The sequence below is a fragment of the Chanodichthys erythropterus genome, chromosome 5, assembly GCF_024489055.1.
Source record: "Chanodichthys erythropterus isolate Z2021 chromosome 5, ASM2448905v1, whole genome shotgun sequence".
Taxonomy (NCBI): Eukaryota; Metazoa; Chordata; class Actinopteri; order Cypriniformes; family Xenocyprididae; genus Chanodichthys; species Chanodichthys erythropterus.
The window spans coordinates 30,398,994-30,426,940 of record NC_090225.1 but is presented as its reverse complement, the minus strand read 5'-3'; the positions used below and the strand labels follow the sequence as shown (position 1 = coordinate 30,426,940).

The window sequence follows — 27,947 nt, the reverse complement described above, 5'->3', positions numbered from 1 at the left end:
CTACTTAACTGTTTGTCACACAAATCCACCATGTTTTGTAGTTTTTTAACACTTTTTATTTGTGTTTGTAGTTCTGAACTGAATCCTCCTCCAAAGCGCAATGGGTTATGGGTAATATTAGCCGTCGTAGTGTGCACGGATCCACACTTCAAAAATCTACCGAAAATAGTAGACCATCTAGGGACTTTTGACACTCTTTTCAACATACCATCCTTTGGGACACGCTTATTTCAGTTTCACATACTATTTAGGAAGGATAGTATGGACATCGGGACGCAGGGATAGGCATGTGCTCCCTGTTCCCCTCATGTGTTTCATGTCATGTGTTTCCCGCTTCATTGGTTTATTGTCTTGTTGTTATCAGTTCTGTTCTCTCATTGGTTCATGTTCATTGTCTAGTTATCTTCTTTAGCAGTTCTGTTTTGTCATCGGCTGTTTTTGTCATGTGATCAGCTAATGTCTTGCCATGATTCCGTGCTGATGTTGCTTCACGTTACAGAAAAACTGGTGATGGAAATAATATGAGGTGGGAGGAAAAACTATATTTCAGTTTCATTGAAATATTTGATTTTTTCCTCCCATCTCATTTTTTTTTTCATCAGCATGTCACCTTAGGGCCTCCGTAGATTTACCTTTGACAGCTCTATGAAATATGCAATGACTGCAATCATTTCCTTTTCCCTCCAGTAAAAATATTGAAACATATATTAACCTGAGAAGCAAACTTGCATAAGATATTAGATCGAACTGAACTAGGTTTAGTGCCTTTACACACCAAACACAAATGTTGGGCATTCACAATTTTTTTTTTCCGAGACGGAAACACACAGAGATCAGTGGCCAGTTGCAACTATTTAGACTAGTCTGAAAAGTTAGTCATCTCAATTTTTTCTTCAAGACTGGTACTAACATTTTAAAGTTAGTTCTGTCATGACAACTCTCTGAGTGTTTGGTATATAATAGATATGACGGTGTTGATATGTTTGGTCTTGGCGGAATAGATCTGCTATGTTATTGCCGCTGCTGTAGAGCAAGTACGGGACTTGCTACTGCCAATACATACACAACACGCTGCTGTTGTACAATATAGCATACATGAATTACACTTAGCAGATCGATACAGGTGGAGCTGGGGAAGAAGGAGGGTTTCTGAAAGTGCGCTGCACTGCTAAGGCATTAGTAATGTCGGTTTATCAACCAGATAACAGAAACGGCGAGAAACACCAAAGAGAAAAGATCGAATGGGCTGTTAAGCACTGACTTAACACTCTCGGGTTGGCCGTCATGCCGGCGTGATCACCGCATTTTTTTTATAACCAGTGTGAAAGAGACTCAAAATACTCTCTCAATGTTGCACATACAATTAAGAGTTATACACCTGTAACACAGTTCAGTTCGTAGTTGGGGGAAGGAAGAGGACAGGGTCGACGAACAACTGCTGACTGAGACTTTATTAACTTTCAAAAGGGTTCAACAGAAGGACTGTGCAGCGCACAACAACAAAAATAAACAATCCACAAAGGGCTTCACTCCAGGTTCGGTATACACCATCCACAAGGGCTTCTCTCCAAGTTTGGTATACACAATCCACAAGGGCTTCACTCCAGAACCTCGACGCGACTCAGTCAGCAGTTCCCCTCTCTCTCACACACTCCTGCTTCTCACTGCGTTTTATCCTGTCTCCGCGCCAATCACTGGAATGAGAAACAGGTGTTCGTGATTTGTATTCAACCCACTCACTTATCAAGCGTCTCCCGCTATTCTCTCCGGTTGCAGATCTCACTGAACCACGCCCCCTCGTCACAACCCCATTTTAATCTGTGGAATATATTCTCTTTTTTTGTGTACACTCAGAGTAACAACAAAATGTTGTGCTTTTTGTAAAATAAAGAAAACTATCATGATGCGTGATCTCTCGTCTCCCTCTGAACGAAGTCCAATCTGATAGTTCTCAGAAAATGAACTGTAACTTAGTGAATACTAATGACAAAAAAATTAGACTTATGTTCTAAAAAAACATTGAAATGTCAGGCTTTAAATCGTGTAAGTCAAATCGAAAACAAATATTCTGTGTTTATGTAATCGGTATGAAAAGAGAGCCATGTCAGAAGTCCGTGATTCAGCTCATTATCCGCTAATGCGGCCACGCCCACGGAGCCAACGCTATTCAGACGCAAGTTCAGAGGCAATACATGCATACATCGTCTCAATCGTGTATTTATTGTCTTGAAAAGTGTTTTGAATAGCCATAGTTAGCGATCTCTGTCCTCTGTTAGTTCGGTTTGTTCCTTGATTGGCTATTCTTCTTTAGTGCTCAGGCATTTGTGGACTAAAGGTGTACAGAGTGCCCTCTGGCTGCAAGTATGAATTCAAAACACAGTATCCAGCACTCATAGTAATGACAATAAATCCTGAATAAATATTACTCCTCTGTATAGAAAATTGACAAACATATGAGAATCCATCAGTATTTCTCCAAATGTGCATGCTTTTAAACTAAAAGCCTATATGAAATGCCATAGAGGTAACATAATTGTTCAGACACTTTGCATCACAGAAATACATTATATTTTAAAGAATATAATAGAATACCATTATTTTAAATTGTAATAATATTTCACAGTATTGCTATTTTTTCTGTATGTTTGATTTACATTATGATGAGATTTGAGACATGATCAACAGAGGGTTTTTTCACAGCCTACCTGACTGAAAGAGCTCATTATTTATGCAGCTCATTAGAGCTCTTTATGCAATTCTTTTGTCTTCTCAGGTGAGAATCATTCATTATTCATGATTATTCACGCCTCCACGCATACTGTGTTTCTTGACCAAAGATGTTTTAGAAAATTTAAATCTCTCTATTGTTTTATATGAACAAGCAGGCAGCATAATTTTTACCTCAAGCAAAAACTCTAGTCTACAACCTCAAATACCCAGAAGTCTTGTGAACAAAGATTTAATATATATTTTTTGGCCCTTATTTCAGTGACTTAAGTTTTTTTGTTTTTTCAATAACCACGCATAAACGTTATTCCTTCAAAAATACAAACATGTACATACATGTTCCTCACATATTATTGTAGCCTAGTTTGTGCTGAATACAGTGTAATGACACTTTTTCCATTAATATGTTTATGAACAACTGAAAAAAACACAAATGTCAGGGCATGTCAAAACTTCTCCAAGGCCCCAAATATCCTCAGACCCCTGAATGTTAAAGAACACAGACTTAACTAACAGGTATTAAACACAAGGATGGTACAAGGCAAAACAAGCACGTGAGTCAACCACCGAACAACAAAAGAATGTGTGGCGTGCCAGAGAAATCCCGCTTCCTGCACAGGTGCACTCTTTATAATCAACTAGCGTGCCCCCAATGGTGAAGCCGCGCGTTGCCATCACCACATGTCCCTGTGATTGCCATAGGATTTAACCACTCAGGTACCCACATCACCCTGCTGAAACGAAAGTAAAGACAAAGAAAAAAAGAGGGAAGAAAACAAACAAACAAAATATTATTCCCAAAACAAACAGGATGTAACAGGCATGAAAATACAAACCTTTGAAAATGGGCTTCAAAGTACAAGTTTTTGAAAACAATACTATTATCGTCTCTGTGTAAACTATAAAAATACAAATTTGTGAAAACTGTGACGTCATGTGCATGTGTATTAAGTGTTCGATCTATAGGCATGTAGTGTTTCTTTACAAAGTGACATCGCCATCTACTGGCCTGGCAGCAGAACACAGCGTTAATTGTTCTCGCTGATCCGTTTTGACAATGGAAAGTTACATTACCATTTCTTTGCAGGGATTTTTGTTGTCGTGTAAACGTATCCTAAATGCTTAAGAATGATGGCATGTAGTTGCAAAGTTATAGTCAGTAGAATGTCTAAAGTGGAAATTAAGTGTGTTCCTTTAACTTTTTTCCCCTCAGTTCTGCTATTATATAATAGAAAAAATACAGCCAATTTGAATGACTTTTGGGACTCAAGTATCTTTAACTATATGTACTACCATCATTTAATACAATGCACTTATTTTGTACATTTTACTAGGGCTGTCAAACGATTAATCACGATTAATCGCATACAAAATAAAAGTTTGAGTTTACATAATATATGTGGGTGTACTGTGTGTAATTATTATGTAAATACAAACACATCCATGTATATATTTGAGAAATATTTACAAGTATATGTATTTATTTATATTTTTATATAATTTTTGTACATAAATAACATATTTCTCTTAAATATATACATTAATTTGTGTGTATTTATATATACATATTATTTACACACATTACTCACACATATATTATGCAAACTCAAACTTTTATTTTGTATGTGATTAATCGCAATTAATCGTTTGACAGCCCTACATTTTACATTATACATATATTTAAAAATACTTGCATGTACAGCTGTAATTAATTTCTGTAATTACATTTATAATTACACTATTGACCTTCCCTCACACCATTACTAACCCTTAAACCTGCCATACCACCAAACCTGTTCTATAACCATACCCGTATCCACCTCAATAGGAGCACAAGTGTTTTGCAATGCAATAAATGCGCCGTACCTAACTTGTTTTAGTACATAGTTGTTAAAGATACCTGTTATAAAGTGTGAAAATGTTTTGTTCTACCTGAGACAAGGATCTCATCTCTCGCTATAACAGGAAAGCACAAACTAACCATGGCTAATTTTAAATGCCAGTTCCTGACAGCATTGTGAAATCTTATCTCCTCTCTGCTGACTTTGACAGATACCTCGGATCATTCTGACTCACCCTTCGACCTCAGATGAAGAAGTGGAGCCGCTGACACAGGGCCCAGATGATGGAGATTTTGATTCTGACTTCAGTGATTCAGACAGTCACATCTACTCTGACTTCTTGAACAACGCTTTCTATCCTCTGTGAAAGCCTCACACTGGCTTCAGGTACTTCATCACGTTTCATATTGTTTGTCATTTGGAATGAATTAGTCCTACTAAATTGTATTACTTCCATATATCCGCTTTTTGTTGTCCCTGAGATAATTATTATTAACAAAGATCATGTGGTTATTAGCATGATATCAGCATGTCCAGGATGTGCCTTTATTTGCCCACAGATGTAAACATGCAGAGTGGATCTCAGATTTACATGGAATCACTAACGGCAGTCCACATAATTGATCAGGAAATGCACTGGGGTGTGATTCCTTATATTTACAAAATACGACCACAAAAATAGTCTGATAGCAAATTGAAATAAAAAAAATAAAAATAAATAAAAAACTGAGATGAACAGAGAACTTAATTTAACCGTAGATTTCTATCAGGTGGCTGCCAGACTCAATTTTACAGATGATTTTTATGTTACAAAGATAAAAATAAATGTATTTTTCCCCATAGAAATAAGTTTTCAGGAGGCTTAACAGTTTTTCTCTCTTTGTGAATTCAGATGTGCCTGTGTACTTCGGTTAAGTGAGATTGTTCTGGCTGTGGTCCACATTCACTGGAGCAGAAAATGAGTGATGCAGGGATCGATACTTCAGGCAAACTTACCATGAGTCCATGATGAGTCAAATAAAACAATCCGAACTGTTTAGAACAGTGGCCGCGTGTGAAAGAGATATAAAGTAAATAGATAATATTTTTGTAACATTTACATGCTCTTAAATAGACCTTACTTGCTTTGTGTATGCTTTATTTAAATGTTTTTACTTGTATTGTTTATAAGTTGCCAAAAATGAAATAAACTTTAAAAATGTCATTGTGCCTGTCAAGTGTGTACTCGTATGAATGATGTCTCTGAAGGGCAGTGCTGTTGTGAATATCTGATGTGGATGATCTTCACACTCAACACAAGACTTGTTGAATGCACGTAATTAACAGTTTGTTGTAAAAGTACAATAGTAAAAGGAAGTTTGCTTTGTTCTGTGATGGTAAATGTTGCACCTGGGGGGGACCTGAACCCCTGCCCCTTTGATTGCGAAAGTGAAAGTGCCCTTTGCGGTTGCATCCTCGCATTCCCATTTCTCCCCCTGTCCCCAGAACATGATTTTTACCATGGGAGAACATACATGACAGAAACTAAACTGAACATAAACGTGACATAAGCCCCCCTCCAGAAGGCACGACCTCACTCTGTGATAGAAAAAGTTCAGGATGAGGAAAGGAGGCAGAGGCTTCGGTGGAGGGCATGGAGCTAGTGACGAATAGGAGCCTGGGGTAGGTAGGCACAGGCACCATGGATCTAGGATGGAGTCCTGACTGGAGGGGCGGACAGGACCCTGGGACTGATTGGCAGAACAATGGTGAGAGGAAGAAGTGGCAGAGCGGATGATGGATATGGGCAACATTAAAAGCCTGGAAGCCTGGGGCTGAGCTGCTGACTCACAGGACTGAGGCGGAGATGGGGACTCGGATGACCGGGGCGACGATGGGGTGAGCGAGGACGATGGGGAGGTCGAAGGAAGGGGGAGGCCGATGATGCCATAGGAGTGCAGGGTGTAGGCACCACCAGAATCCCGGAAGTACGTGGTGGAAGCTGGGCGTCGACAGCTGGAGGCTGACCTGGAGTGACGAGGGAGCCCAGCGGAGTCTCAGGGCAGATGGGCTGCGGAGCCGCCGACGGAATGGTGAGCAAAATACTCTCACACAAATTCTCTTTCAAGTCTTGCACCTAAACGGACAAATTCACACAAAAGTTATGTCAAAATGCCCATCCTAGTGAGTTTCCTAACTAACATAGTAGGTAATGTCTTAGGAGAAAAACGAGACAGACAGCGCATGCGTATCAGTATCAGTGTACTGAATCTGAATTATGTCTTAAGGGGACAGCAGTCTAACATTCCTGCTTTGTGTGTTTTAATGTCAATCCAATGACAAAAGACAAAGAAATCACTCTTGACTGAATAGCTTTTGTTACTTCAATAATGTTTCATCTTTATTTAACTATTCAGAGAAGTTTTTATGCAGTGTTATTTTATATTTGATTACTTTATTCAATTTCTGTACCTGAAAGACCTGAAAATCCTGTAAAGCATTGTTTATTTTATTTGTATCTTAGCTCTCGTTTATTTATTTGTTATCTGTTTCTTGTAGTTTGATTATTAAGTTGGCTTGAAAAACTTACTGTTATGCTATTTTCTTCTGAGACTAAAATTTCCAACTCTAACTCCTCCTAGAGCTTTAACTCCAAACTCGGGTCAGATCTTCAGACTGTTCTGACTTAGTGTTCTATATCTTTTCTAACTGACTTACAGTTTTCCTAAAAAAGCCTGTTAAAGCTCGGAAAAATCCCATTGACTTTCATTGATGGAATGTTCAAATGAGCCAAGACTGTTCAAAATCCAACTGTCAAAATTCAAATTTAAACTACGGAAGCCCATTAGACTCAAAAACTCAATTAGACTCAAGTGCCATTCTATGTACTATTTCTAATCCATTGAAACTCATTCAAACTCGTAAACTCATCTATCTATCTATCTATCTATCTATCTATCTATCTATCTATCTATCTATCTATCTATCTATCTATCTATCTATCCATCCATCCATCCATCCATCCATCCATCCATCCATCCATCCATCCATCCATCCATCCATCCATCCATCCATCCATCCATCCATCCATCCATCCATCCATCCATCCATCCATCCATCCATCCATCCATCCATCCATCTATCCATCTATCTATCTATCTATCTATCTATCTATCTATCTATCAAACTAAATTTATTTATCTATCAAAGTAAATCTAGCAACACCCTATCAACCACCCCGAGTACCCTAGCAACCACATAGCAACACCTTAGCGACCACCCCGAGTACCCTAGCAACCACATAGCAAGACCACAGCGACCACCCTGAGTACCTTAGCAACCGCATAGCAATACCCTAGCGACCACCCTGAGTACCTTAGCAACTGCATAGCAACACCCTAGCAACCACCCAGAATACCTTAGCAACCATCCTGAGTACCCTAGCAACCGCATAGCAACACCTTAGCAACCACACAGAGCACCCTAGTACTCTATCAAAATTACTAAACTAAAACTGAAACTTTCAAACTGAAAACTTTTAAAACTGCTTCAAACTGTCTGGACCGGCTTTTTCAAGCCAACTTAAAGTTTGTCTCGACAAACTTTTTTATCTAGTTTGTTTTTATTTTTTTTTATCTTTATTTGGCAATTGAATGAATGAATGAATGAGGAATTTATATAGCGCTTTCATATGTACTACTGTACACCCAAAGCGCTTTACAATCATATCAGGGGTCTCTCCTCATCCACCACCAGTGTGCAGCATCCACTTGGATGATGCGACGGCAGCCACAGGACAACGGCACCAGTGCGCTCACCACACACCAGCTGAAGGTGGAGAGGAGAGAGAGTGAAAGAGCCAATTCAATGGATGGGGATTATTAGGAGGCCGTGATTGGTAAGGGCCTATGGAGGGAATTTGGCCAGGACACCGGGGTTACACCCCTACTCTTTACAAGAAGTGGGATTTTTAATGACAACAGAGAGTCAGGACCTCGGTTTAACGTCTCATCCGAAGGACGGTGCTTGTTACAGTACAGTGTCCCCGTCACTATACTGGGGCGTTAGGACCCACACAGACCACAGGGTGAGCACCCCCTGCTGGCCTCACTAACACCTCTTCCAGCAGCAACCTAGTTTTCCCAGGAGGTCTCCCATCCAGGTACTAACCAGGCTCAGCCCTGCTTAGCTTCAGTGGGCAACTGGTCTTGGGCTACAGGGTGATATGGCTGCTGTTTTTTTTCTGAACATAGCCCTCCTTACAGAAAAAACACATGAATTTCACATGTGATCACATGGGGTTTCACATGGGAAACGTTCCAAAACCACACATTTTCCATGTGCAAAACACGTTTCACATGTGATCCACATATCGTCACATGTGCTTTTAACATGTTTTCACATCTTAAATTTCACATGTGCAAAATCACGTGACCAAGTTCATGTGGTTTTTTTTTTCCGAAAGGGACATACCGAACTGCACCAAAACCGTGACATTAAAACTGTGATACAAACTGAACCGTGAGAAATCTGAACTGTCCCACCCCTAGTATTAATGATACAACAAATGAGAAAAGATTCCCACAGTGATTCACCTGTTTTTCTGCATTGATGCTGGTAACCTCAAGCATGCGATGCTGCACCATGCAGACAGGTGTCAGTATAAAACCCATGATTAATGTTTTCTCAGTCAGCAAACAGAAACTTAAAATATTTACTTAGCAGGTGAATCTCACAAAATGTCATATTTCACTCCAGAATCTCTAATGAAAATTTAATTATATTTAAAAAAATGTATATTTATAGAAATTACGTAATGAGCTGGTTTAATGCAGGCTGAGGTGCGGATCTAAATGCAGGGGTTTTAATAAAGTACCACAGATACAAAAGAACTCAAGGAACAAAGGAACAAAACCATGAGGATAACAGAACCAGAAGCAACCATTATGCACAACAGCTGGCCAAGTAACAAGTGAAACACAAGGTCTATAAATACATGTGGGCAAACAAGCTTAACAAGGTAGTGAAGAAACAAGATACACCTATGGAGACTAATCAACTTGAAAAAACACACACAAAAAAAAAACTACAAAACATGGCACAAGACACAAAATAACAAGTCCACACAGACTGCAAGCATTGAATGACAAAGTACATTTCTCTCCCAAATTGTTGCCATAATTGCACCCACGGTTTAATGCAGTTTAACAATTTAATGCAAAAATAAATATATTATTTAAATACTTAATGGTAGTATTTGTTGTACTACATACTTTCTGTACTACTATATACATACTTGCGTATTATTTAATACTGGAGGGAAGTGTTCTCTCCTCACATTTCAGCCCACTCTCTGTTGTTTAATTTTGTAAATATCAAGCTAAGTTTACAGGATGATGGGCAGAGGACCGGTCGCTGTGACCACAGGGGAAATAACAGCATTATTTTCCACACTGTCAATCTGCGGCTCATGCTAACACACTCTCTCTCAGTGCTGCGGGGCCACTGAATCTGGTGTTTTATCAATGCATTTAACAATCATTTGAGGTGATGATTTGACAATATCATTATCAACTCTAGTGACGGAGCATGTGAGATATATCGATTAATCTTGTCGACTTCCTCTTCTGCACAGTTGTTCCTCAGGCTCTTGTTTAGCACCTCTGCATCTACATTTATGCATTTGGCAGAGGCTTTCATCCAAAGTGATTTAGACCCTGTTTATGCCTGGTATTAACATCCAGCTCAGGTAACCGATCACAGCAGCTGAGACAGATCATCTGTGGCCACTTCTGAGGGAACCGTCTCTGATTTCATAACTAGATGCATCACTCACTATTATCAGCGTGTTATGGGATGTTGATGGATAAACAAAACTTTGGCCCAAATATATTTCCAAATTTTTATGACTGGTAACTTATTGTCATTTTAGATGATCACCAGGTAAACAGTGCCTTTCAGTACAAAGTATGAGTTTAATCTATGTGTGTGTTGCCTGGGAATCAAACCCATAACCTTCATGTTGCCCACACCATGCTCTTGATTATTAATATTATTATTATAAAAGTTTCTGTCCTCATTTTTCCCATAAATGTGCATCATGTTTTTACATCTGCTTTTGCTGTCTAATTTTGACCTATGCCCCATTTATTATTTTTAGTAAAAAGATTTCATTTGTTAACATTAGTTAACTATAACAATGAAAAACTCTTAATCTCAGTTAATGTTAGTTTCAACATTTACTAATGCATTGTTAAAATCAAAAGTTATATCTGTTATTATGTAATTAAAGGGATAGTTCACCCAAAAATGAAAAGGATCCCATGATTTACTCACCCTCAAGCCATCCTATATCTTCTTTCAGACGAACACAATCATATTAAAAATATTCTTTGCTCCTCCAAGCTTTATAATTGCAGTGAATTGGCGGGCCGCATTTTGAAGCCAACAAAAATGCATTCATCCGTAATAAAGTAATCCATACGGCTCCAGGGGGTTAATAAAGGTGTTCTGAAGCGAAGCGATGGGTTTTTGTAAGACAAATATCCATATTTAAAACTTCATTAACTATAATAACTAGTTTTCGGCAGATGGCCGTACACATCAATTTGAGTAACAACCTCTGACACGACACATGACGTTTTGACAGACGTGGAAGTGCAGTGGAGAGAGCAAAACGTCTCGGGTTACTTGTGTAACCCTGGTTCCCTGAATAAGGGAACAAGACGCTATGTCATATGAAAAGGGAAACTAAACACCGGTCATGAAATAGGTCTAAAAGAATCATTTTTAAAGAGAAATGTCAAATCCATTCTGCGAAAAAGAGAATTTGTTTGAATCGTGAGAGACATCTAAGTTTATGCTACTCTTACATTGCATCATCCAGAGGAAGCTAGTTATTTGAATTTAAAAAGTTTTAAATATGGATATTTTCTTACAAAAGCACATTGCTCCACTTCAGAAGGCCTTTATTAACCCCCTTATTATGTATGGATGTATTTTTTTATTTTTTATTTTTTGCTTCAAAATGCACCCCCCCCCCACCTCCTTCACACCCATTATAAGGATTGTAGGACTTTTTAATATATCTCTGATCATATTTGGCTGAAAGAAGATATATACACCTAGGATGGATTGAGGGTGAGTAAATCATGGGATCATTTTCATTTCAGTGTGAACTAACCCTTTAATTAACTAACAAGGAACAGTTGTTTTTATAAACTGTAACATTAACAAAGATTAATAAATACTATAACAAATATATTGCTCATTTTTAGTAAATGAATTTGACTAATATTAATAAATGAGACCTTAATGTAAAGTGTTACCATAATTTCTAGTTGCAGATTCTTTTTGTGCCAGTGCCAAAGACAAATTTCCATTATATTAACATAGAGAACAAGTAATGGACTGAAAACTGTGCCCAGGAAAAAAAATAAAAATAAAATAAATCTGAGGAATTTCATTTGAAGTCATTTGTATTCAAAAAGCAAAAAGGCAGACGGAGTGGAATGTACAATTTTGGTGACTTCACTGCAGCACATTTAGAGGCTGAATAAAATCTGGCCAATTTCCCCTAATATATATAACATGTCATGAGGTGTGTTAGGTGTGTTTTAAGCGTATTACTAAACCTGAAATTCATTAGATAATCTAGTATGTTCCCTTTCCCTTCAGATCACAGATCTGATTTAGCACAACACGCGTGTGTTTCTATCATCATGTGGATAAAGGGTAATCTTAAAGGGAATTCTTTCAGCGTTGCTAAAAGCCAATCATTTCATGAAATCCACTGAGCTTGAGAGAATGTGTGCGCATCAACAATGGGAATAGATTAAGCGAAGGTCTCTGGATGAAAGAACACAACCTTTTGAATACCTCAATTACGCTCGAGTCGAGCCCTTGAGCTCATTGTGACGTATGTTTACTGTACATATTCCTAGTGTTTTTAAATGACAATGCTGCATTTTTTTTATATGCTACACCTGCCTGCTGGATCAACAGATAAAGTTTGTCACAACCTCATTTCTGAGTCTTTCAAACTGCTTGACAGGGAAAGAAAATGACCTGTTTGGTTGCCATGACAAAATCCTGTCCTCCAAAATTTTGACTTGGCTATATCTGAGGGAACAGAGAAAGCATTTCATCACACTGATGCGTGTCAGTCGGATGCGTTGGCGGAATCGCATGACTCGGAGGTTACGGAGTCGCCTCCCCCTCTCCGTGAGTGATTATTCCTGCATTAGGAGGCTTATGGAGGCTCGCTGAGTGACGGACAGGACCAGCTGAGGCTTGAGTCCACAACACGACATGCTGAGAAGATTGCAGCCCATTCTTTTAGTCTGCGCTTACTGACGTGTTTAAGAATTATTACAGGAGGTGGACGCTGCAGGTGGACGTGTACCAGAATAGTAAATAGATTTGTTTGGAAACACTCAATGAGTCATTATTTTGAAGTTGAACACTGAATAAGCCGGGTGTTTGAAGCACTACCTATGTTTACTGATTAGCCAGGGGGAGGTTTGGTTTTTTTTCTTCCTCGTGTCTTTTCGCATTTCTGTCAGACTCACAGGACCTGTCTAAGCTTTTCCATTTCCAGGCACAACTTCGGTAAATGCAGAATGAACTGAGTAGAAGAGATTGAGAACGGTTCACTAAGTGCTACCTTTTGTTTAGTTGCTTTTCAGCTCCCAGAGTTTCAGGATCACTGAGCACATTCTCCTGACACCCCAGTCTGAAAGCAGTATAAACTTATTTTAAAGTCACTGGAGAAAATCACTGGCATTTATAGAAAGCAATTGATTTTGAGGCAGTATCTACAATAGAAGAATAATGTCGTAATTCTGCACTTGAGTCAGGTATCATTGATCAAGCACAACGGCTGTGACTCGAAGGTTAAAGGTGCTGTCTTTGCCAATATTGATGAGTGTGTTCAGTAAAGCAGATGCTCATTTGTTTGATTAATCCTGCAGTAATACCAGAGTTAAACAAGAACGACAAAGCAACATCCCTCAAACAGAAGAACAGATTACTGCACATGTATCACAACTTAATCAGACAGTATTACGTCATTTTTGCTAACAGTAATCTTTCATTGTTGCAAAACCATTAAATATAATAATAACAAAAAAATCTAAATGATATTAAGACATTATTGCAGAGAAAGCTGGTATTATTGCAATATTGTTTTTCTGCCTCATATAGTATGCATCACTGGCCTCACCTTTTTTTCACACAGTTCAGAAAATTTGGCATGAGGTTTGATCGAGGTTTCACAAGGATGAAGATGAGCCCCAAAGCCACAAACAAACACCATCTGTCTCAAAGTTAAAAGTACATCTTGGACACAGAATGAGGAGTAAAAACAAATCTATTATAGTTAAATTAATTCATTTCAACAGTAATGGCAAAAGTAATAACTAATAGTTATTACTAAAAAATCATATTGTTTTTTTTGTTTGTTTGTTTTTTTTAATCTGTAAAAATCTTCCATAATTCACTAGTTTTGAATGTTTGATCTTCAATTAACAAGTCTGCAGTGACCCAAAAAAAAAAACTTTATAAATAAATGTATTGACACTTTGCTCAATAAAAGTATTCATTTCTTTCCTCTAGTGTTCACAAGAAAAATCTGAAGCATCACAACTGTTTTTAACACTGATAATAATCATAAATACTTCTTGAGCAGCAAATCATCATATTTGACACTGAAGACTGGAGTAATGATGCTGAAAATTCAGCTTTGATCACAGGAATAAATTATGTTTTACTATATTCAAACAGTAATAGTATTTGACTGTTTTTACTGTATTTTTGATCACATGAATGCAGACTCGGTGAGCAGAAGAGACTTTCAAAAATATTAAAACTATATTAATGAACATTTGACATGTTGTGTAAATGTTATAGAATTAAATAAAAGGAATATCTGAGAGAAAAAACATAATGACAGGACAATTAGGCAAATGTTGGGTAAATGTTTTAGAAGCAAAAAGTACAACCCCTTTGACCATCAATGCTATACAGTCACTCCAGTTACACATTCTTACAGCTGCACACTTTCACATTTTATTCAACAGTGCAAAAGCAACAGAGGTAAATGTTCCCATCTGTGATCATTCCAGTAAGATCATCCAGTCATCAAAGATAGCTGTTATTGTTGTCATGGGCTCCCTGCTGTCTGTAGACTATTTGTGGCTTTCTTGGCTCTATAAATGGAAGCCTACTGCAGTCAAGAGTTATCAGGACACTACTCACTCTCCCTCATGTGAAGCTGAACACGGAGGGCACGAGAATGCCAGTATAGCAGCCTCTGTACAAACAAGCCTTCAGCACAAGCACACACATGGCCTTGGAAAAGCCACACAGGACCTTGGGAAAGGTAAGTGGCCAAATGGCCAAAACGTTGAGCTCTAGAAAGGAAAAGCGAGTGGCTATAGCAGTGAATTGTTGTGTGGAATTTATCCTTGACTGACAGTGTCTCTATTTAATGTTAAAAGTTTTTCTATCAGTGTATAAACTGTGCGGTTGAATTGAATTAGTCTTTTAGAGCACCAGAGGGTCATTGTCAATGAAGATGGGACAAAGTAATGCTGCTGGAAAGTTCATGGTCAGAAAGGCAACAGGTGTACAGGGCAACACGACAAGTTTTGGAGTCTTATTTGATATTATGCTTAACACAAATCTAATATAATGCGTGTAAAACACACACACGGACACATATGGTAACACTTTACAATAAGGTTTCATTTGTTAACATTAGTTAACATGAACTAATAATGAACAATACATACAGCATTCATTAATCTTAGACATCCAAAGCAGTAAAAATATATTGCTCATTGTTAATTCATGTTGTTAGTGCATTAATTAATGTTAACAAATGAGAATATTACCTCATAGCTTTTACAACATTCAAATTAATTAGGAATCAATCAAAAGACTCTATTTTCCATCTTAGTACAACTACAGTGGGAAGTCTAGAGCAACAACGTTTAACTGATGAATATTTTTTACAATATAATTTGAATGTTTAAATGATAATATACTTGACTGACTCTTATTAACATTGCTCCCAGGGCTGGGGAGTGTTACGGGAGTGTTATGTACATAACACCTTGTGCTGGCTCTGCCTCGTGTGTGTGGTGTTGCATAAGCTATATTTATCTATCAGGCATTATGCGAGACGCTTCAGCTTTTACTCTTGGTTTAGTGCCAACTTTTCATTTGTGTCAAATAAACCAGGCAGGTTACCATGAAATAAGATTACAACTATACACAATCAATTATGTGTTAGTGTAATGACGGGCGAGTTCTCAGGCAGCTTCTCACTGCAAAGCGATGCATAATGAAAGGGTTAAGGCTGCAGAATGATAGGGGAGGTACAGAACTGCCTCTCCAAACATTGTAAATATAGAGCCCTGCCAGTGTTTCCCAGCTTTGATGCAGTCTCTTATCATATGGCAAAACCCAAAAGCCCTTGACAGCCTTTGGACTCTTTGAGGCGAGCTGGAAGCTGCATGGGTGTGATCACTGTAGTGGGAGGGGGTTTAGGCAGGCTGGGGTATAAATTCTTCTAAAACCCAACGACACACCCACATGTGGGTTTTCAAACCCCTGTTGACATTCTAGCATTTATGCAAACTTAACTCAGTGGCATTCAAAATGGTGGCTTGAGTGTGCTGCCACAGGCATTCTGGTTTTGCTTATCCTTCAACTGACTGCAAACAAAGTTCCTCTCAAGACAGCAACATTAGAATCAGACATTAGATACGTGGTTACTGCTTATGGTAATTCCATAGGGGAATTCAGGCAGGACAGAATGAAAATAGATGGTTATTTACAGTGCAGATGCAAACTACCAACAAGGCCAGTTATTAGCTTCAAAAGGTCAGAGTAATCACAATAAATAGTTAAGACAATGTGAGCTTAACCCTCTACTGCATCTACTACATTTTTGTTTTTCATGAAAAGCAAAAACATCTTTAGAGCATTTACAGACTCGTTAACGTATAAACCAGCAGGGTGATTTGTTAAAATTGTCCTTGGCTCAGCAGATTAGACTCACAGACATATATCAAGAAGGTAAACACTCAGATGTTATATTATATATATATAATTTTTTTTTTTTTTTTGTGAATTCTAGATTTTATAGCCCAGAATTTAAACCTGTGCCATCTACTTTGGATCTCATTTACTGTAATAAGAAAATGAAATTGAAAACAGGATTCTTGCCAGTCTTTGCATCCATTTCAAGGCTTTGTGCTAAATTCATAAAATAAATAGTTTGAAGCAGAAAAAAAAATATCAATATCACCATATTTTGTGCACATAATGATTGGAATGTCCTCGCATCCTGCATTTGTCTGTCAGATTCAAAATCAGGTCCCCTGAAGCACAACAGCATAGTGTGTTTGACCAGCATCGGAGGCAAACACGCTAACAAGGATGCTAAAGACCGTCCCAAACCTTGCTCCCATTCGGGTCACGGCAACAATTTAACAGATCCTATTTGCACTGCTCTGAGAGAGATTAGAACCAGTATCAACTGGCATGGGAGGCAGACAGCATTGACCAGCATCGGAGGCAAATATGCTAACAAGGATGTTAAAGACCCTCTAAATCTCACTCCCATTCGGGTCATGGCAACATTGTAACTGGTCCTATTTGCACCACTCTGATCCGGATTCGAACCAGCATTGACCGGGATGTGAGGTAAACACACTAGCAAGGACACTCAAGAGCACCCTAAACCTTACTCCCATTTGGGTCCAAATGAGATTTGAAACAGTGTCAGCCAGCATGGGAGGTGGTCATGTTAACAAATCAGTTAAAGATCCCACCCCACAAAGCAGTCAATCCTATCTGGGCCATGAAACCAATGCAACATTAAAGACAACCTTAAACCTCACTCCCATCCAGGTAATGACAACAATTTAACTGGTCCTATTTGAATTGCTTTGAGTGGGATTCAAACAAGCATTAACTGGTATGGGAGGTAGTCATGCTAACAGTTACACTAAAGACCCCTCTAAATCTCACCCTCATCCAGATCATAGTCACTTGTGTGCCTCTTGAGGCCAGGAGTGTGAGGTTTATGGCTCATTTCCACAGAGTTCAGACTTGCGTCCTTGGTAGTTTGCGCTAGTTTGGTATCTTGCATCTACAAGCAATTGTCAATAGCGGAGGAGAAAACCCATGTAATTTAAAGAAATACTACTTTATTGTGTCATACAAATGTAGTTTTAAGAGTTTTTCAGACAAGAATGTAGTTGTTTAAAGCTCAAATCTGTTGTTTATTTATAAAGATGGCACCTATTTGAAAATTTGATCTGATGTTTTCGGAGATCTAGGCGATCAACGGGTGCCCAGTGCTCAAGTACCCAGTTGAGAACAGCCTTACCTCTCCTAGTCCTTCTGACATTTGCTGCTGGCTCTGATGTCTCTGTAGTGGTTAAACATGAGATATAACTCGTCTTATGTTTATCTTATGTTTATCTATCTAATCCTATGATACATTTTATTTTATTATAGGCTACATATACAGTGAAGATAATCAGTCTACATATGCACATATTGCCTGAACCACACATTAATGGGTTTCATATTTTTAAAATGAAAACGAAAATGGGCAGGGTTGTTTTTTATTCATTTTGTTATAAATATAGCCTGCATGAAGTGAAGAAAATCAATGTACGTGTTGCCTAAACCACATTTGTGTGGTGCTTCTTGTGTTGTCATTCCCCTTGTAGCACGCACAAGTGACTAAACTCTGTCAAACAATCAACGTTCTGCAATGCGTCTTGCTCCACCCTTTAGGTACAGATGACTGTGCTAGGTACCCCAACGAAAGGGTCCCAAAAGGGTTCAGGATATTGGTACCATTCACAATTTCTGACAATGGAAATGGACATAATTGCTTACTATACTGTACTGTACCTTACCATACCGCTCGGTGGAAACGAGCTGTAAGTTGCACAACTCTTCCAAGCTGGCCTTACAAATAGTTTTAGCTAAAGTGCATTATTAGGCACAATGAATACTGAATTATGTGTCTAATTCATTGCCATACAGCCATACTTTTAATATGTACACTACAGAATGTTGCTATGCAACAATAATAATGATCGGCTATGGGTGCTGTACTGTCATATGGTGAACAGATGTTTCATAGCTCAAACTAGTGTTTTAGAATAAAAAATAAAAAAAAATTAAAAAATCAACAAATAATGTCAAGTTCACAACAGCTATGTCTGATACCAGGCAACATGTCTGAATTGCTAATATAAACACCAATACATAGATATTGTAGGCTGACTGTGAAAGACTGATTAGACAGCACAAGACATTTGTTTGTTGTAAATTTGAAGTGATTCGTTTTTTGAGGGGAACAAGACCTGCCGTTCTTGTTCACTATTTAATATACTGACTCATGTTTCTCATTCACATTAGTCTTGTTTTCTGTTCTGCTGTAAACAACTCTGAAATGAGGTGTCAGCTGCGTTTTCAACTCAGATGCCAAATGTTCTGGTAAATGAACTTGCCTGCATGTTTAAGTTTACAGGCCTAGAGCAAAAATACAACCAAAGGTCAACTCTGCATTATTGCTGTATGCTGCCAAATCATTTCTTGATAAACTAAATCTGGACTGTAAACAGTTTCTTTCAAAGCCTCTGCATCTGTAGAGCCGAAGCGATTATTTTTAAAAAACAACCTGTGCAAGTCTAACCGGTGAAAGTCACCCAGTTTTCAGTGCATCGGGTCTTCAAGTTTTGTTGCATTAGTAATCAAGGAGTTGCTGGATCTGAGTCCTGTGTTCTGGATAAAACACTATGCTGGGAACAGCTTGGGACAAACACACCCCATGCTTGGGTACGGAATGGAAATCTGAGCCTTGAGGAACGGTATGATCCACATAACACTGTGGGCTACAGAGAGTGAGATTTTATAGGCGAGTAGGAAAAGCCTGCTGAGGCCTTTGACTGCTTCTGTTTGTTTGTGGTTTTCACTGTCACTGTGGATACACTACAGGGGAGCTGCAAGCTCTGTGTGTAACCCCCTTTAGGTGATAGCGTAAAAGTTTCTAAAGACTAAAATCTTTATTTGCAGACACTCTGAAACTGCATGATAGTGTTGACTGTCCCAAATCATGCATTACTGACAGTTCTGAGCTGTGATAAAGGCAGATTTTTTTTTTTTTTTTTTTTTTACAGTCAGTTATTTTTGATTGGCCATCAAAATGGAGAAAGATGGTTTTTGTGATCAGAATAGTCGCTGCATCTGCTATCGGGGACATGCTAACCAGCAAAACCCTTAACCTTATGGCCTTTGCTGTGTTTCACCCATTTCACTTAAAACAGGCATCGTAACAGAAGGGGCCTTCACTTGCGCCTGTAAAAGAGCCCTGCCCACAGGCAAATATTGCACCAAAATGAATAAAAATGACCCTAAAATCAAAGATATGGTGCCAAAAATATCACTGTGTAAGTTCTTGTTTTCAATATTTATAAGCAATAACACGAGCAAGAGTTCTGTTTTCACAAATATCAGCACGTTTGCAAATGTGATATTGATTTTATACAACAGTTCAATAAACAAGAAGTTAATATTAGGTGACTTGCATAGTAAATTGCTTTTGGTCTGTTTTACCAACGAAAATAGTTCCAAACAAATCCACTGCAGAGCCATTGTGCGTCTTTGAGGAACACAATGATGATTCATTACTGAATGAAACGGTCTAATGATAGTTTTTCAATTGCTAACATCCTTTTGTCCAAGATCTTTAGTCCCATTTTCAAAACTCTAAACACAATTAGCACATCATCCGTCTGTTTTGACCATGCCAGTATACAATTCATGTTGTTAAATACAATTCTTAAATTTTCTTTTCATACAAGCTTAGCCAATACTAAAATCATGGATCTTCCTGATCTTATTTACAATGCTTAAACACAGCATCTCAGAAATGAAGACCTAATGTTCCGATCTTTAAGTATAGTATAAAACCTCTACTTTTGCAACAACAGCAGCTTAAAAGTATTGAAAAACAATAACAATATACATGGAAATTGCAATTGATAAAAAAAAAAAAAAAAAAAAAACAACAACTGATAAGCATTTTTTAATAGCAGATCACTGAAATATTGAGAAATAGCAGATACAAATCTCAGTTGTGGCATAGTCAGGTGTTGAAGTTATTTTCATGGACATACAGTAAAATAGGACTGGTTTTGGTTTTGTACAGTGTGTGGATGCAGAAAAACACAGAGAGGCAATGAGAGAGAAAAAAAATAAAGTCTGGGTGAGGGAGAAGAATAGATGAAGGAGGAGAGGAGTAGTTGGATCAGGACAAGGGAGAATAAGAGATATGGGAGAGGAGGAAGAATGTGTGCTGGGTTATGTTTTTCCCCTTACACTTGTGGAACCTATGAGAGCTCACAATTTCTAGTTTATATCTCACAAGTCAGAATTTGGGATATGTAACTCACAATTGCAAGAAAAAAAAAATAGAACTGTGAGGTAAAAACAATGACCTTTTATACTTTTTTATTCTGTGGCGGAAAAAAAGCTTCCATAATAACCATCGATCATGTAAGTTGGATTTGTTGTTGATCAGCGACAGCAATTTCATGTTTTCATTTCAGTAAAAGCTTTGTGTAAACTTTTACTCCAACGATTCTACTACCACTGTTCCATATATGCAGAATATGTGGTCTGTGTAGGGCACTAACTACTAAGGACACATCATCCCACCCTCTATTGGGGAAACATCAACACCAAGAATGCACACAGTCAACACTCAAACAAAAATGTAGAATGGCTTACATGCATTATACTTTTACTGCAGTAAAAGGAAACTGAATTATAAAAACAATGTATTTCATATTTTCTGCAGGTAGAACTGAAACATGACAGTAATGCAGTTTTCATATTTTGACAGTCATTGCACTTTGATTGACTCATGTCATGGTTCATGTTAGATAGAAAACTAGTGCTATGTTTTGACAGAAAGAGTCAATTTTGAATCAGGTTTGCTGTGTTTTGATTGAGTCAGTATATGTAGAAAAAGCTTTTTAGCATTTTAAAATTTAGAGTTTGTGTTTATTTAACAAAATATGGTTTTGGGCAGAAAACGAATTGGCTAATTGTGGTGCATTGATGTCATACACCGATCAGACTGCGCAGCGCTGCTTTAAGACGAACAGACTCAACGACTCACTCATACTTGCAATGACTCACTCGTTATTTCATTTTTAGCTGAGTGACTAAGATTGAATGGTGTTTTTGTTCGTGATTGTAACTGGTTAAAGATAGAATGTGTTTATAAATAAACTATTAAGAGTGAAATATGAGAAAACATTATAAACATAACAGAGATAATAAAATAATTTGACATCTTTTTTGTCATTTGGGGGCCTCCGACTGATTCTTCAAAATGGACCTCCGAATTGCAAAGGCCGCCTTTTTAAATAATTATTTTATTACTGTGCATTTGATATCGGGGTAAGGTTACATTTTCATAACAGAGATCATTTGATAGAACAAAATTTGGATAATTTTGATTGCTTGCTTTTATGCAAATATTATATTTAGCATTTTGCAGTGCTGTATTAACAACTGCAATGCTAAGGCATGTCATTTGAAATGTTCAGTCACAGCATACATAAGAATAATTTTTTTAACGTAACTGTCGATTTGCATGAAAGGTAACGTTCAATGAATTCAAAACTCAAATTTAAAAATAACAAGACAAGCAGCCTGATCTACTTTTTTCTACACTCTTTATAGTACCACTATAGTGCCACTTTCTCTCTCTGTTTGAACACCAAACACTTTGACAAGAACTTCACGGTTGGTCTTTAAAGTCTATTTTTATCTGGCATCCATGAGATTAGGAAAGGTTGAAAGTCAAAGCCGGAATCAAAGCTATTGTAACTCACCTAAGGCTTGAAACGTACACACGTAAAAAAAAAAAAAAAAAAAGAAAAAAAAAAAGCAAGAATGTTCTCATCACCAGTGCCATGAGCGCAAGTACCTATTATCATCATCATCATCATCATCATCATCAGTAAATTAAGAAAATGCAGCGAGGGATTTAATATGAGTAAGGCACAAGAACTTTTGTAACAGTCATTATTTGTTCAAGCATGAGATGACCTACAATTATCAAACCTGCTTTATTACATCATGTTGATTCCTTTCATTTAGTTTATCCACTCTGACTAATTCATGGCTGGAGGATTGAAAATCTCCCTCTAAGCTTAATTAGTGATCTTCATTAAGAAGATGCGCAAGCCTATTGACTTTAAATTGATGCACTGCCACGGCTACATCACTCTGTATTTGCATCTCTTTTTAAGCCTTCAGACTGTATAGCAAAAATTAGATGCTAAATTCTGAGTTAATTCCATTATCTGGATTTGCTCAACGTGAGTGATGTACCTTGCATTTTAAATGATCATTAATGGCGGTTTTTGATGGGAAAATATATTTGACACTCCTCCATTGTCAAGGTTTAGAAAAAAAAAAACAAGATAGTGTTTCTCAACTGACTGAGTGACAGAAAGTACGACTAAAAATAATTCTTTTTGTAATCATGAGCATATTGTGAGATAATATGGGAACTCAAGAGTAATTGTCCAATAAAATGTGCCTCAATGTGGTACTGTTCATTAAGAATGAGGCAGCGCTTGGGAAGTGAGCCCGAAGAAAATGACCGAAGAAGAAGCCCTCTGAGTAAAATCACTTACGTTAAATCCTCTCAAATACGGCTTTGGCCTTTTTATTAATCTAATACAAAAATAAAGATGAGCTGTTCTATGTATTACAAAAAGAGAGCTATGAGGAGAACTGTCCCACTCCCCCTACTTAAAATTCATTAATTGAACTCCTAATATTCAGTAAATAATCGGTAACTGAAATGAACTGAATCAACATTGAATGTGTAGCCTAGTGTAATCCAGATTTTAGCTACGAAGCTATTTTATTGAGTTTCTGTGCTCCTGAACACAATTATACGTGTGCTACAGTGAAGGCAAATTAATCCTACTAGAACCAACTGTGTGTTCATTGCTTTCAGTCACGACTGGCATGGAGACTTGGAGGGCAAAACATCAATAATACTGCTGCACAGACCTGTCAATTTTCCATCTGTTTGAAGCCAGGAATATTTAAATCACCTCTCGAAAGAAAAAGAAAAAATTGTGTAAACAAAATTTGGATATGGTTTTTGGCACTTGTGATCCATATCCTGCACCTGCTGCAGTATTTCATTCACTAAAAACAACAGGATGCTCTAAAACACTTAACATGAAAAACACTTAAAGTGCCTTAATGTACTAAACAATATTTAAAGGTTTGGTTAATTATGATTTCACTTTCTTTTAACTTTAGTTAGTGTGTAATGTTGCTGTTTGATCATAAACAACATCTGCAAAGTTACGATGATCAAAGTTCAATGCAAAGGGAGAAATTTTCTTTTAAAGAGTGCTCTGTTAAGGACTACAACAAAAGGCTGGTAGGGACTACAGCGAGCTTCTTCCTGGGTTAGTGACATCAACTACATAAATAACAACTAACAACTAACATTCAGAAACGTCCAGTTTCATTCTAAAAGTTGTAACTTCTTCCTGAGTCTCTCCATCAGTGTCGACTCCGGTTTGAACAATGTAAGGCTGAACACCGTTACTGACAATCCTCATTTTGGCTGTGTGAGATTCTCCAGCTTTGTTGTTGTTGAGCTGTTAAAGCTCCGCCCTCTTCTGGAAAGGGGGCGGGAGCAGCAGCTCATTTGCATTTAAAGGGACACACACAAAAACGGTGTGTTTATGCTCACACCCAAATAGGGGCAAATTTGACAAGCTATAATAAATGATCTGTGGGGGATTTTGAGCTGAAACTTCACACACACATTCTAAGGAAACCAGAGACTTATATTACATCTTGTGAAAGGGGCATTATAGGTCCCCTTTAAAAGATCAAATTCAGTGTACACCTTATCGTTGATGCATACTATATTTAAGTGAGCAGATGAGCCCAGAATATGAACGCAACATGCTAAATGGTTGAGTGTTTTTTTGTTTGTTTTTTTCTATGGAAAAAAATGCTTATTGAGAAACTGCATTGTGTTTATATTCTGGGTTAATCTGCCTGCCTTTACGTAGTAAGCATAATCAATAAGGTGTATATTGAATCTGGTCTTTTAGTATAACTGTCTTACTTCAATAGTACTTAGCACAAACCTGGAAAAAATAACTGGCAGGCTATGGAGAAAAGTCTTGTTTTGCCCTCCAGGTTGGCGTTCCTATAAAGGTGTGACATCATGTGAAATCTATTAATTAATCGGTTTCCAGCCAATCAGAATCAAATATTCAGACAGACCACTGAATAAAAGCAAGATGGCATAATATACACTTGTGGTCATACTGGAAGTTTACCTACATCTTGCATCTAATATTAATTAATGATTAAATAACAAATAATATTAAGTAACTTATGTTTATTACAAAAATGGACTTTTCAGCAGCAAAATGGAAATGAAGAACATCAAGCTTTTGCTGGTCAGGAGTGTGGCTAGGGTTTTTATGAAGCCTCAGATTTTATTTTATGGTTATCTGAGAGTGTTGGGTCATTTTTCACTATTTTTTTTTCTTGTTTGCACAACAGCTATTTTAATTGCAATGAAAATGTATTTAATATCCGAAGGCGTATTTTTACATCCCTTTGACACCACAAGCGAGGCAGGAGACCGCTTCTTTGATTATAATTGGGGAGGTTTGTGGGAGTGCAGAACACTATGCAGAACCTCAGAAACTCAAAAAGCCATGTTTAATTGTTCAAGGGACCACACTCTGCATCATTATAGGCAGTGATTATAATGGGAGCATTCAGTCTGTCATGTTGTGTCATTAGCAGTGTAAGTGGGGTATCATTCTGCACGCTCTGAATATGTGTATGGCAGGGATGTCAAAGACACAGAACATGGGATGAATATGGCATAACTGCATTTATAGCTTGTATCTTTTATGATTATCTTTCTCTTGAAACTGAATATGAGTGTGATTCTGTCCCAGGCAACCCAGTTATTTTTCCTACTTTAAAGTGTGTGCAAGTCTTTCACAGTTATATTGACAATTACAAAGGATAGAAGAATAAGTGAATTTTCACAAAGTGTTCCCCTGGTGGATAATTAGATACATTAAAGGTGTAGTAAATAACTTCTGAAAAACACTGTTGTTTGAAATCAACCCAAACAAACACACCTCTCCCTTCATTGCTGCGCCCACAAAATGCACAAGCACACAATGCAAGAGTTGACGTCTTTATCAAATCTGAAGTGAAGCAAAATAATGCTTTGTTAAAAGTAAAGTGAAGATGGCGAATGAACAACAAGAGTTTGTCATTATTTGCCAACTTCTGTGAAACATAGCAAAGCCAATGTAGGAGCAGAAACAACACAACCTCTGCATCCATTTTCTGGCCTTCCCGCTTAGGTCTCTCCAGCTCTGTAAAGCTTTTCTAATATTAATGTGGGTCCGAAAGCTCTTGCCTGATCATAACCCTCTTTATCCAGTGATACTCCTCTGAGCTTTTCTCTTTTGTAATGACTCTCAGCCATCTCTTTTTTCCAGTCTTCCTTCGTATCTCTCCTTGCTCACTCTCTCTCCTCCCCCATCATGAGTGGACACACCCAGGGCAGGACTGAGGGGGCTGGGGACCTCTGGGCTTGAGTTTATGTTTGGGCACTACAGACGCTACAAATGACCTCAACTAGAACATCATTATGGAGCACAAAATACAAAAACATTAAAATATGCTTTGATGTTCCTATATGTGGTAAAGGTTCTTGTGTAGTGGGAAGGAAGAGGACAGGGATCGGCTTTGGCTGCTGACAGTCTTTATTCTCACCAGAGAAAATATCAATCACATAAACAAAAGGACGGTGCAATGCACACTCAATAATTCCACATCCAAGGACGGGCTTCACTCTAACACGAGCACGGCTCACTCAACGTGACTGTCAGCAGTCTCTCTCTCCTCCGCTCCTGCTTCTCCTGGCGTTTTATCCTGTCTCCACGCCAATTACTGGAACAAGAAACAGGTGTTCGTGATTTACATTCAACCTGTTCAATCGCCACCCCAGACGCTCCCTCCTGTTGCAGACCCCGCTAAACCACGCACCCCCTGGCCACATACCCCCACCGCCTGACTCAGGCCGGGGAGCCGTCCGGCCTGCAGCCCGGGGCCGTAAGATCTTGTCCATGAGTCGCTGAAAGGTAGCCGGTGCCCCGAACAGCCCGAACGGAAGGGTCACGAATTGGTGTAATCCAAACGGCGTTGTGAAAGCGGTCTTTTCTTTGGATAATGGAGACAAGGGGATTTGCCAATACCCTTTTGTTAAGTCCAGTGTCGAATAAAAACGAGCTGTACCAGGCCGGTCAAGCAATTCGTCCACACCCGGCATTGGATATGCGTCGAATTTCAACACTGTATTCACCTTGCGATAATCCACACAGAACCGCACTGGTTCCCGTCTGTTTTGGGAACCAAAACTATCGGGCTCGCCCAGTTACTGCTGGATTCCTCTATTACCCCCATTTCAAGCATTGCCTCTAATTCTGCCTGAACCACTTTTTTTTGTGTTCAGGTAACCTATGGCCGGCTGTCTCGATGTGGTGCTGAATGAGGTCAGTACGGCCCGGTAGGGGAGAGAACACGTCGGCAAACTCAGCCTGTAATTTGGAAACATCAGTGAGCTGTGAGGGCGAAAGGTGATCTCCCCCCAGGGCCAGAGCGAGGGATTGTTTTTTTACATTTGCCTCTGGCCCGAGATCATCCTCCCCGCTAATCACCATCGCCGGCATCACTGACTCCGCCTCACTCCACTTTTTAAGGAGGTTGAGGTGATAAATTTGACGTGCCCCTCTCCTATCGGACCGTATTACTTCATAATCGAGATCACCAACTCGCCGTGTGACCTCAAATGGTCCTTGCCACTTCGCCAGTAATTTTGAGCTTGACGTGGGGAGTAATACGAGTACTTTCTCTCCCGGTGCAAATTTACGCAGATTAGTTCCCCTGTCATACAACCGGCACTGTCTGTCCTGGGCTTGTAACAAATTCTCCATAGATAGCCGCCCCAAAGTGTGGAGTTTTGTTCTCAAGTCCAGCACATACTGAATTTCATTTTTCGATTGAGATGGTCCGTCCTCCCAAGACTCTCTTAGGACATCCAACACCCCACGGGGGTGGCGCCCAAAGAGAAGCTCAAAGGGGGAAAACCCTGTGGAGGCTTGCTGGACCTTTCGCACAGCGAACAACAGGGGTTCCAACCATTTATCCCAATTTTTGGCGTCTTCTTGAACGAACTTAGGAATCATGGATTTAAGCGTGCGATTAAAA

General features: G+C 38.5%; 1 protein-coding gene and 1 pseudogene across 4 annotated transcripts in view; one reads left to right on the top strand and one right to left on the bottom strand.

The window, feature by feature from the left end:
• Positions 1-8,667: 8,667 nt before the first annotated feature.
• On the bottom strand, positions 8,668-8,784 carry LOC137020886 (5S ribosomal RNA; annotated as a pseudogene).
• Positions 8,785-14,772: 5,988 nt separating this feature from the next.
• mlip (muscular LMNA-interacting protein) overlaps positions 14,773-27,947 on the top strand; it is a 61,490-nt gene continuing 48,315 nt past the window's right edge. For all 4 annotated transcript variants that reach the window (XR_010895233.1, XM_067386865.1, XM_067386864.1 and 1 more), the window contains exon 1: positions 14,773-14,928. Coding sequence is in view for 3 of the 4 variants with exons in the window: in XM_067386865.1 (XP_067242966.1) it covers positions 14,893-14,928 (36 nt within the window). In the remaining variant the exon portion in view is untranslated. The remainder of the gene's footprint in view (positions 14,929-27,947) is intronic.